This window comes from Gavialis gangeticus, unplaced genomic scaffold, assembly GCF_001723915.1.
Source record: "Gavialis gangeticus isolate Ggan-Ray unplaced genomic scaffold, GavGan_comp1, whole genome shotgun sequence".
NCBI lineage: Eukaryota > Metazoa > Chordata > Crocodylia > Gavialidae > Gavialis > Gavialis gangeticus.
Window position 1 is genome coordinate 8,156,922 of NW_017729005.1, and position 12,955 is coordinate 8,169,876.

General features: G+C 44.3%; 1 protein-coding gene across 2 annotated transcripts in view; it reads right to left on the reverse strand.

The window, feature by feature from the left end:
* JAZF1 (JAZF zinc finger 1) overlaps window positions 1–12,955 on the reverse strand; it is a 213,760-nt gene that overhangs the window by 58,672 nt on the left and 142,133 nt on the right. For both annotated transcript variants that reach the window (XM_019508638.1, XM_019508639.1), the window contains exon 2: window positions 3,500–3,696. In XM_019508638.1, the coding sequence (XP_019364183.1) occupies window positions 3,500–3,692 (193 nt within the window). In that variant the 5' untranslated portion in view covers window positions 3,693–3,696. The remainder of the gene's footprint in view (window positions 1–3,499; window positions 3,697–12,955) is intronic.

Here is a 12,955-nt window from a genome sequence, read left to right on the forward strand (position 1 = left end):
CTCTACACTATATATGTAAAAACTCACGTGGCCTATATCAAAAGATGGAAAAGTGGTTAAATAGTAATAAAAAAATCCTCAACATTTATTTTAGGTCCAGAAAAGTTTTTAGAGATGAGAACACTGAAATTTCTGGGGTAAGGTTGTTGTAACTCAGCCAAGAGTTCATATAGTAAAGTTCTTTAAGAAAGAATATCTGTTTTATATATGAATTTTGCTACCAGCCTATTACAAATTCTGACCTTGGAATGCAGTTTGGACGTGGAACTTGGAACAGAGAATTCAGAATGTGGAACCTGGTATTATTTATAACCTGGCAAGTAGAACTCCCAGAAACCAAGTTAGTTAGCCAAAACAAGCTGATCCCTCTAACTACAGGTAAAACAACATTCTAAATAACTTAAAGTGTTTGAAAAATATATAAAATCAAAATAGGAAAGTATTTTGGTAGACAGAAACTAGCTTCCTTTTTAATTTTTAATGTTTCATGGAATGTACTTCAAACAGTAGATAGTTAACCAGTGCTCTTGACAGACACACTAAGTTATACTGCCTGACCACATCATAAATTAGCCTTTTCTGTGGGGATCTGTTAAAAAAAAAGAAGCAAGTTGTCAAAATGATTCCTTGACATCTGTAGCAAAGGAAATGATTCAGTTTCTTCCAACTATCCTTTACAAAATAATTATAAACAAATGCTTAATTCTGAAATATTCATTTTCTCATGTCCTGAAAGAACATTTAGTTTGACCATACGTGTTTTATTTTTGCCTATCTGGGGACATTCACTAAACAATCTATTCATTTCACAGCTCCCCAGACATAAATGTCATAGACATCTACAACTTTTCCATTTAATCATTAATACCAAAACATTAAACACTTATGGAAAACACATTACATAGCAGTTTATCAAGTAAAGGGTGTTCATGTTATTTTTCTTTAGTAAGATTACTGTCTTGGGTCTATATTTGTAAAATGGCATTAAATATACTCCTATATGAAGGCATTAAGGTCTTTGTGGAAGATTCCAACAGTTCTGATTTCTCCTTTAGATTATTGAGCAAAATTCCTAAAATATTTCTCCTGCACTTATTCTGAAGCATTTCCACAATCAGTAGGCAGATTCCTACCCAGTAAAAATTACCTTAGCCTCAGTGATTTATATCAGCTAGGGATCTGGACCAGTGAGTCTTGCAATTTCCAGCTTTCAATCAGTGCAAAATAATCTATTGTATATAAATATGTATACATGACTAGGATTTGAAAAGCTATCTATAAGAATGTTTATTCCCTTTGGAGTGTGCTTTTGAAGGAAGGGGAAAAAACAAAAGAAAAATTGGCTCTAATATCACACTTATTTTCTTCCTTGTTTTATTGCTAATTTCTCCCCCTCCATATTTGGAAGGAAGTTGAACAACTTTGCTGGTCCCCATGCAAGAAAACCTTGCATCTTTGATCTGCTGAGGTTCTCAAGCAATTACAGGGCAAACCAACACAGCAAACTACAGCATGCTACATAGAGTCCAAATGAGCTAGCACATGTAGCATTTAGTCTTAGCAGCATGGAACTCTACACGCAAAAATTTATGTTGCTGTACCTTTAAAACTGCTATCTTTACACTACATGGCAGTCTCTGGCATACACATGGATAGATTCAGCTCCTTTCTATTAGCTCTATGTTGAATTTGATATCCAACTTAATTTTCTCCTCATTTGCAGTTAGGGCCATATAATTCCACAAGGATTCAAAATGTGGGAGAGGGTAGCATTGGCTCATCTTTAGGCGTCCTGGCCACAATCCATCCCAGGTCGTGCTGTTCACATTTGTGGTCTAAACTGAACAGCTACAACCCCACAATTGGATAGGACTTCTAGGCTAGGGACAGACATTCAAAAAGCATGAGACTGAAATGATTTAATCTTTGCAGATTAGTTTAATCTGCCTAGGTCGAACTGGTTTGCAATCACACAGACATTCCCTTTGGACTGAAGAAATGCAGGCACATGCCTGCAGTGGCTCAGGCTACAAGCTGGGGAGTGCTACAGCACCCCCCCCTTCCCTTCTTCAGTGCTGAGATGACTGGGGAAGGGAGGAGGAAGGGTGTAGCAAGGCCCCAGCATGATACTCTGATTAGGGAGGGGTACACTCCCACCCTGGCCTGCACAGTCCTAGTCTTTTTCCCACTCTCTCAAGGGGTAGGAGTGTTGCCAGACCCCAGCCCCAGGCTAGCACCCTCAGGCAAGTGGTGTGTGCAGTGTATGCATCTGTTGATGATACTGAACTTTTCAATCTCCCTCTCCCTGCTTCTTCATACTGTCTGCAAATCTGACAGGAGAGCAAACCAGCAGGGGGCTGATAATACAGTGTTTATCACTCCATCAACAACAAAAAAGCCTCTCTCATTAATTTAAGCTCTTCTTAAACAGCTTTTTCCAAGGAAGGAATGGAGGGACATTACCAGCTGACCTGCTGATTAGCTCCCAAAAGCCCTAAGCAAACACTGTTTTGTCTGTTTTTGTCCTGTCTGCCTTTGTCCTGTCCCAGTGAAATTGGAGACACACAGACACCCTTCAGCATTAGCTAGCATACCACATGTCTAGGGTCCATGGGGCTGGGGTCCATAATGTGAGAGATGGGAAGGAGGAAGTGGGGAATCCATGCTTGAACAGTGAGGGAAACCAGGCAGACCCTGTTGTGCTTGCAGTCTCCCCCGGAGCTCTGGCTAGGGAGAAGAGGGACAGGGCCTGTTCTCTGGAGCAGAGAGCTCAGCCCAGGGCTGCAAAGCATCTGGGATGCTGGGGGACTCTGGTTTAACTTAAATTAGGAAGGGGTCTGGGACAGACATTGCATAAACCAGTTTGACCAGTTAAGTCTGATACTACATTCAACCAAGTTTATCTTACACCAGTTTCAGCCATTTTGAAACTGGTTTATGTGCACTGAACTTATATTCTGTTACACATTTAAACCAGTTTCGATCACTTAAACTGGTTTATGTGTAATGTCTGTCCCTAGCCCTAATGTGTTTCATACCCATCCCCAAACTCCCATTTCTGCATGGGCTCTCTACCTGCATGTTACACTGCTAGAGACTTGAACATTCTTGGGTGAGTCAAGTCCACTCTAACTAGTCAGGAGATGATATTACATTTACAGTTTTCATTTACATCTTAAAAGAAATTTAAAATGATATAGTTGCAGGAGGTGAGCAAACTGGTGCAATACATCTTGCCATATTTGCTGTTTCTATAAAAGTCAGTTTCTTTGGCCACATGAAAATCAAAGCTTTCATTTTAAGAGCACCTAAATTTTCCAGATGTGAAGAAGAGCTTGAAGATGTGACCTAGCACATCCTGAAACATCAAGAACTAGCAGGCAAAGAACCCCAAATGCCTTACATTAAAAAAAAAGTCCTGACTACTGATGACTGAGTATCTTGCAATATTGTCAAGCAAAACCAGCATTTTGGGTTAAATGAAATTGTATCTCCTTACCTGTAGGTGTACTACTGCGAAATGAGGAGGAGGGTGTGATGGGAGGAGTGACTGGAGGAGTAAGGCTTCCACTGCTGTGGCGAGGTGGAGTAGACACGTTCCCACGAGACACAGAGCTTGACAAAGTCAAAGAGAGTTTAGGCTGAATCTTCTTCTTCAGAGATTCCTGCTCCCGTCGAGCTGCATCAGTCATAAACCTAGAATAAAAGCAACAACAATGAGAAAGTGAGAGAAACATTAGTTTTGAACCAGCCTTTGGTAACTATGACGCAAGCGTTTTTCACTGTAAGTGATCTAATGATGTTTCAAATTCAGCTTACGATATTTGTGTTCCATGGCAGAGGAGAGTGACAGCAAACAAGCGAACTTCACTGATGAGCTGATAATAGAGAATGTGTTCAGAGGTCAGTGAGAACGTTTGGATTTTAACAGTATTTGTCTTACCTAACTGGTGTCCAACCTTATCACCCTGCAGGCTGGATGGCTGATGCGAGGTCTGTCCGTGGGCCAGATCCAGCCACAGGGGGGATACACAACCTGACCTTGATCTACCAGGGGATGGGGGTATGGAGTGGCCCCTATCCAGTAATGGGGGGAGGAGAGGATGTGAAGTAGCCCAGCCCTGATCCAGACACTCAGGGGGACAGGGAAGGGTGGAGCGGCCCCAAGTGAGACACATAGGGAGTGGAGGCAGAGTGCCTCAGCCCTGATCTAGACATGTGGGACAGCAGCAGAGGGCTTGGAGGGGGAGCAAGAGGAACAGCCTGGCCTAGTCTGGATGTGTGGGGTGCAGGCCTGACCCTGATCCCACTGTGCTTCCACTGCTCCCCTACTGCCAAATTTTCTAACCCACGGGCTTCCCCACTGACCGGATGCCATGGATTTGGCCCATGGGCCAGAGGTTGAGCAGCCCTGTCTTAGCGGATTATATATATTTTTTAAAGCTGCATGGAAATTCATAGCTGGACAAGAGAAACTATTCTACAAAAGATATTTACTTAACTACAACCCCTGCTCAGATGAGAAAAGTAGTCTCAGTAGCAGGAGTGAGGGAAATGTTTGCTTTGAGGTAAAAGTTTGGGAACTTAAAAAAATGTCAAATGTATTTAAATTTGTTTTCAAAAATACTTGACATGAAGCTATTTAAAATACACCTTACATAAGGAGTGTGTAATCATGTGGGGGCAGTCAATGAGCCAGGCTGGGCCTGTAGATTGGTATCATATGCTAGATCCAGTGTGTAAGGCTGGCCTAGTGCAGGCACTACGTTCAGTTTGCATGTCAGGCTGCCTAGAGTGGATACTGCATGCAGTGAGCATCTTGGAGCAGGCACTGCATGTAGCGTGCATCCCAGAGTGGCTCCATATGCTGCACATGGGGCATGTCCACTCCAGCCCTGCATGCCATGCACAAGGCTCATCCAGGATGCACTATTTGTGCATGTGGGTCCACTCAAACACCAATGAGCAGCACTGCATGCCAGCTGATAGGGCTCCATGGGCCAGTTCTGGCTTGTAACTTTACTACCTATGCCTTGCATAATAGAGTGCATTTATATGGACTTAAAGTGCAATATCTTACACCAAGAATAATTATATCCATTTTTTTAAAGCTGGGCACCACTAATGGAAAATTAAAATAATTGTGATCCTCTCCAACTGCTACCCACTGTTAAAGTCCTAGTCATTTTAGGGCTGGGGTATACTGGCATAAGGATTACAGTAATTATCCTGGTGTAACCTTTATTTCAATTAATTCACTTGCAGAAAAGGAATAAAGCAAAAAAAAAAAGCTATTGTATTCCATACCAGAGCATGCATGCTGAGGGACACACCAATATAAATATCAATTCATATTTACATGACATCAACATAACTTTCTGATAATAATCTAAACAGACAAGTCCCTCATATTTATCTTTGTTATATAACTTTCTCCTTTGCTGTTCCTTCATCCCTCCACAGGGGACTATGTTTCACACCTACAGAAATTCTGTATAGATCTTCATAATATGGTACTTCCTCTTTTTTCTTTCATGCATTGATAAGCAATGAAGACATTACTGTTGCTGACATTCAGAATAGCATCACTAGGGACTGAGCTGGCATTTGAGATGAATACAGCAATTGCAATCTCACACCCATTGTTTCAGGGTCTCTGCAAATCCAGGCAAACATTACAGCTTTCATCTTCCCTCTCCTGTTTCCCTGCAGCCATCTTTGTCAGAGAAACACACTCCAACTCTCTCTCTTTTTTAAATAAACCTGATACTGGAGTACAAATGAGAAGTTTGTGCATCTTCTTGTCCTTCATGCTGTGTCAAGTAGGTATGCCCCATTTATTTGGCAATACTGCCTAGCATGATAATAAAATAGGCAATAAAATAAAAAAAGTAAAACTTAAAACTTTACCCGTGATTGCTTTGTTGGTCAACTGGCTTTATCTTAATTTTCAGCTATATTTTTTCAACTATATTGGAAGGTGTACAATTTTTGGATTATAAGCTTCTAAAACCATATTTCTGTGTTTGTGCCTTGAACAATAGAGGGCACATTCAAACTTATCAAATAATAAATATTCATTAATGCTGTACAAGGTAATTGTAAGTTGCACCTGGATTAGAACAGTCTTTACCATCATTTAGAATACAAAGGGAAAGGAAGAGTTACTGGCAATTCTTTTTATTGGACTAACTAAAAATAAAATGGGCTTTCATTCAACAGTCACACTTTCTTCATCAGAATAGTGGAAAGGAGTGAGACACATGGAGAAGGCAAAAAAAAAAAATTCATAACTCATTAAGTTCAGAAAGAAAGTACAAGGGTGTTTCAAAAACTAACAGCAAAATGGCTGCCCACACTGTATTTCTATGGCAAAGTATGGAACTACACAGCAGCAGGGAACACTGTTGGCAATGTTGTCAAACAGCCCTATTATTTCATGCAGAACACACGTGTGATGGTATTGAGCATGTAAATAACGTGGCTGCACAGCTGTTAGTATGCACCAAAAAAGAACAGTGTTCTGTCATTAATTTTTTGTGGGTCAAGGATATGTCACCTAGTGAAATTCACTGTAGGATTGTGCCACAATATGGTGAGAACTGTAGGGCTCAATGAATGGTCTTTGAGAAGGTGAAGAAGATAAAGAACAGCTATACATCTATAGTAGATGAACCACAGGCAGGATGCCTCAACACAGTCACAATGGAGGACAACGCTGCCCAGGCTGATGTGACTATGTGTGTAAATAGGGACGTGAGCATTTCTGAACTAGTGGTGGAGCTAGGTGTAAGTGCTGGCAGTAGCTATCCTCTGATAACCCCAGGTAATTTCTCTACTTTTCACCAGCTACATTTTATCACCTGTTGACATTCCCTTCTTTTGTTTCCCCCCACCCTACCTGTCTCACACCCATTAACTCTGATTTTCCTTGCCATGCATTTGCATTTTTGCAGACCTACATTTTGCATATTGGCTTAAGCTTCTATTCAACCCACATTTATCACATTTACTAAATAACCTTATATGGCAGTATCTATGCCATTTTGCACGATCACGTGAGTTACCAGAAAGTAAGCGCCCATTGGGTGCCATAGCAACGGACGGATTTGCATAAACAATATGTGAAAGTGTGTACACAGCTTCTGCAATGTGCATGGGACATTTTTCTTGTCCATCATCACCAGGGATGAGACCTGGGTCCACCATTATGATCCCAAGAGCAAATGGCAGAGCATGCAATGGAAACATATACCCAAAAAATTCCTTACTCAACCATCCTCTGGCAAAATATTACTTACTCTGTTTTTCAATTGCCTAGAACCACTCCTTGTTCACTTCATGGATCAGGGTCACAATCAATAGCAATACCAATAGCAATAGCAATACCTACTGCTACATTCTTCAAATTAGGGCTGTGCGAAACGGCTATGCTTCATTTCGGATTTGGCTATTTCAGAGGATAGTGATTCATTTTGGTGTTTCAGATCACTGTTCCATTTCAATTCAGCCAAATCTGTTTTGGAGTTTCGATGCTGATTCAGAGATTTGGATTGATCAGGGAGAGGCAGGAACAGTTGGGTGGCTGCAGGTTCTCCCGTGGCTCCTCCAGCTGTGCCTGCCTCTCCCTGGGCAGGGGGAGCTGCGGGAGAAGCCCCCATGGCTCCCCTGCCCCATCCCCCGCCCGGCCCCAGCCACCCTGCAATTTAAAAAAAAAAAGAAAAAAAAAGTCCTGTGCTCACTGGCTGCAGCAGCGGCAATAAGGGGCCTCTGAGGGCTTGTGGCAGAGCCCCCACCCCCCCCCGGGCAGCACAGGGCAGCAGGGGACAGCAGGAATCGCCCCCCCCTTCCCTGTGCTTCGAACCTGCATGGCAGTCATCACATTGTGTAGGTGCAGCACAGCTTGGCAGGATCCTGTGCACTATCTGGGAGCTGGGGCAGCTTCAGTAATCAGCCAGAACCTGGTACTGCTCAATCCCAGCAGCACATAGCTCTCAGAAAGTGCATAGTGGCCTGCCAAGCCATGCTGCACTTGCACCATGGGGCAGCTGCTACACAGGTACCAGACAGGGGGTGATCCCCACTGCCCTCTGCTACATGGGGGGGCTCTGCCATGAGCCCTCAGAGGCCCCAATCACCGCTGCTACAGCTGGGGAGTGTAGGGTTTGTTTGTTTTTTGTTTTGTTTTTTTTAAAGTGCTGGGAGGCTGGGGCCAGGTGGGGGATGGGGCTGGGCAGGGCAGCTGTGGAGGCTTCTCCTGTGGCTCCTCTGGCTGTGCCTGCCTCTGCCCCAGTGGGGGGAGCCATGGGAGAAGCCCCCATGGCTGCCTTGCCTGGCTCCATCCCCTGCCCGGCCCCAGCCTCCTGGCACTTTGAAAGGAGGGCTTTGAGTGGGGCTGTGCCCGACTATTCCCAGGGGGCACTTTTGAAACATTCCAAAACATTTCATTTCAGATGTTTTTATTTTGTTCTGGAGATTTCATAGATTTCACAGACTTCATAGACATTAGGGCTGGAAGGGACCTCGTAAGAGCATCAGGTCCAGCCCCTTGCCCAAGGGGCAGGAAGTCAGCTAGGGTCAGCTAGGATCCCAGCAAGATAAACATCCAAATGTTTCTTGAAAGTGTACAGAGCAGGTGCTTGTACCATCTCTGGGGGGAGTCTTCCAGGTCTTGGGGGCTCAGACAGTAAAGAAGTTTTTTCTTATGTCCAGACTAAAATGGTCTTGGAGGAGTTTGTGACCATTGTACCTTGTCATCCCCTGGGGTGCTTTTGTGAACAGGTATTCCCCAAGAACCTGATGCAAACCCTTTATGTACTTATAGGCTGCCACCATGTCACCCCTGAACCTGCGCTTCTCCAGGCTGAAGAGACCCATAGCTTGCCAGCCTCTCTTCATACAGCCTCTTGTCTTGCCCTCTGATCATGTGCGTGGCTCTCCTCTGGACTCTTTCAAGCTTATCCATGTCCTTCCTAAATTGTGGAAGCCAGAATTGGATGCAGTATTGCAGCTGTGGCCTCACCAAGGCTGAGTACAGCAGGAGGATGGGTCTTGCTTGAGATGCATTGATAGATGCAAGCCAGAGTTTTGTTTGCTTTGCCAGATGCAGTATCACATTGGTGGTTCATATTCATCTTGTGGTCATTCATGACCCCTAAGTCTCTTTTGATCATGGTGCTAGCGAGTGTAGCATTGCCGAGCCTGTAAGTGTGGTGTGAGTTTTTATTCCCGAGGTGGAGCACCTTGCATTTCTCCATATTGAATGCCATCAGGTTTTCATCTGCCCACCTTATAAACCTATCGAGGTTGGCCTGGATCATAAGCCTATCCTCAAGTGTGGATGCTCTTTCCCAAAGTTCAGTGTCGCCAGTGAATTTAGCCAGTCTGCTTTTGACACCAGTGTCCAGATCATTTATGAAAACATTAAAGAGTATAGGTCCAAGAACAGAGCCTTGGGGGATGCCACTAGTCATTGAGTGCCAAGTTGATTCGGTTCTGTCCACTACCACTCTCTGGGTCTGACCTCAGAGCCAGTTCACCAGCCATCAGACTGTGGAGTAGTTGAGATCACAGTTGCCCAATTTTTCCATGACGACATCATGGGACACCACGTCAAAGGCTTTTTTAAAGTCCAAATATATGACATCAACCTCTTCCCTTTTGTCACCTGGTCATAGAAGGAAATGAGATTGATCGAGCAAGACCTACCCGCAACAAACCTGTGCTGGCTATCCCTCAGAATGTTGCCTTCTGTTAGCCTGTCAAGAATGGTTACTTTGATATATTTTTTCCCAAAATCTTTCCAGGGACTGAGGTCAAACTTATTGGCATGTAGTTTCCCAGGTCTTCTTTTCTCTCTTTCTTGAAGATGGGCACCACTTTGGCCCTCTTCCAATCTCAGGTACTTTGCCTGAGTGCCACGAATTCTCAAATATCTTCGCCAGTGGCTGCGCTATGATGTCTGCCAGTTCCTTTAGCACTCTTGGGTGCAACCTATCCAGACCAGCTGGTTTATGGGGGTCTAGCCTCTCAAGATGCTCCCTCACAATATCCATGCCAATGGTGAGCATATATTCATCTTCACCCTGGTCATCCCACATCATGTAAGGCAGCGTGGTCCCTTTGGGTTAGTGAAAAACTGACGCAAAGTAATCATTAAGCAAACTGACTTTTTCCTGGGTGTCAGTAGTCAGCTGCCCCAGCTAGTTTAGCAGAGGTCCAATGTTGTCCTTGTTTTTCTTTCGACTCCCCACATATCCGAAAAAGGACTTTTTATTGTTCTTGATGGAGTTCAGTTGCAGCCTTAGCTTTTCTAGTTTGCTCCCTGCAGGTGCAGACCAGTGCAGTATACTACTCCTGAGTGGTGTTTCCTGTCTTCCATCCTTTATATGCCTCTCTTTTTAGACGTAGGAGAGCCAAGTGGGTTGTTGAGCCCTTTTACCACCTTTCCTACGGGTTGGGATGGACTTCCCTTGTGCTTCTAGGATCACTTCCTGAAGGAGCAACCACTCATCATGAACTCCCTTCCCTGTGAAATCATGGTCTCTCAGGGCCTCAAGAACAAGCCTCCTGAGCTTATGGAAGTCAGCTTTCCTAAAGTTGAGGACTACTGCATGGCTGCATTGCCAGCTTTGCCATAGCATTGCTGCATTGCCAGCTTTGCAATGGACAGTGAAAGTGATCAACTCGTGGTCACCTAGGTTCCCTTCAATTCTTAGGTTGCTGATTAAATCATCCCCTTTTGGCCAGTACCAGGTCCAGCAGTGCCTTGCCTCTTGTTGGCCCATAAACTTCTTGGGACAGGTAGAGCTCATCCACGCACATAAGGAAGCTTTGTGACCAATTGGATTTGGCCGAGCGCTCATCCCATGAGATGTCCAGGTAGTTGAGGTCTGTAGTAGACTCCTACCATTGTATCCCCTTCACTATGTTCCCCTTGTATTCTAACCAAAATGGTCTCCAGTCGTCCTCCTTAGGTGCCAATCTCAGCTTGTAGGGCCATGTAGCTCTCCTTCACATAAAGAGCTACACCCTCATCCCTTTTTTCAGCATGATCTCTCCTGTACAGGGTATAGCCATTTATACTGGTAGTCCAGTCATAGGAGGAGTCCCACCAGGTCCCCGTGATCCCTATGAGATCATAGTCATTTCAGTTTAGCAGAAGGACTAGTTCCTCCTGTTTATTCCCCAAGCTCCTAGCATTAGTGTACAGGCAAGTAAGTGTGCCTTGGAGGTCCTAGGATTCCTTGTATTCATGGAGAAGCTCTAGGAGTGGGTGGGTTCCCGTGAGCATCCTAACTTGCTGGTTTTACAGTTGTTGCTTGGTGAGCTTGCTCTGGTGGTTGTCTGCCCATCCCCCAGCGAGCTAAGTTTATAGCTCACTCAAGCAAGTCAGCCATTCTGACTGAAAAGAGCTTCTTCCCCAGTGGAGTGAGGCAGAGACTGTCTCTTACCAACAGACTACTGCTTCTCTCTCCAAAAACCAGACTATGGTCGCAGAAACCAAAGCCTTCACAGTGGCACCAGCACCACAATCTTCTTTTTACTGCCTTGATGTTTTGGAGCCTTTGGATTCAGTGTTTCAGGCACCAAAACACCCCCAAAATGAAATGGCTGCCACAATTTTGCACAGCCCTAAAAATCATGTGAAACCAGCTATTTGGACCAAACAGTGTGAAAAACTCAAGCAAGGTGTTCTCCAGCATGACAGTACAAGGCTGCTGAGTGTACAAGTGATTGTCAAGACTTTGCATGGACTGGGCTTTGAAATCTTACCACACCTTCTCTACTATCTCTATCTTCTGCCAAGTGACTATCACCTGGTTAGACCATTGAAGGAGGCTCTTTGGCAGGACAAATTTGCCAGTGATACAGAGGTGCAACTCATGGTACATGAAGAGTGGCTGTCAGAGCCATCAAAAAGCTTCTTTGAGGATGGTACCAAGACACTTGTGACCTGCTGGAATACCTGTGTTGCTAAGCATGGTGACTATGTAGAGAAGTGATGCGATCCAGTAAATGATCATTGCACACAAAGTGGTTTTATCTCAGAATTGCTGTTAGTTTCTTAAACATCCTTGTAATTATGGTGGTCAACTGTCAGCCTATTTTATTTTGGTTTTCAGTTGCTCACAGAAGGGATGCTGTGTAACTGACTGGTGTTTATTAATGGTCTGAAGTGTGTTATACTTAAAAAGTGTGCATTTCACTTTGAGGGTTACCTAAGAAGGAGGAACTGTGCCTCCCTATTTTCATTATATGATTCCTAAACCTAAAGTAAATTCTTAATGTGAACTCTTATGCATAAGAAATTCCAATAATGTCCAACAATTTCTCTGTACATGGATCGCACTTTGAAGACAATACACACTACCATGGATTTTTAATAATGGAAGGTATTATGTAAGTAGATCTAAAAGCACTCTAGCATACGTTAAGAAACATAAATCGAATGATGACACAAATGCACAGAAAAATGGCAAAAAGATTACAAGGAAAGGGTCCAGTTCTGTAAAGCACTACAGCACACTAATACCTATTATGATCTATTGGCATAGCATGATAGTACACATCGGGGTGGGCAAAATATGGCCCATGGGCCAGAGCCAGCCTGCCAGGCCATTCTATGTGGCCTGCAGGACCCCTAAAAAATTTAGAAAATATTTATCTGCTCCTGGCTCCCTGTCAAAGATGACAGAAGCCTGGAGCAGTAGGACCCAGGGGGAGCCATCAGCAGGACACAGCAGCCCAGCCCAGCCCAGCCCAGCCCACCCAACCATTTCCCTGCCTTACTGTCCCTGCACTGCTCCAGCACCATGTGGCTTCTGGCTGCATCACCCCCCCACACATATAGCCCCCACAAACCCCACATCCCATACCCACCTACCCCCAACATATCCACACACATACCCACATGGTCCCTCACCCCACACCCCCACACCTATCCACCCCCCCC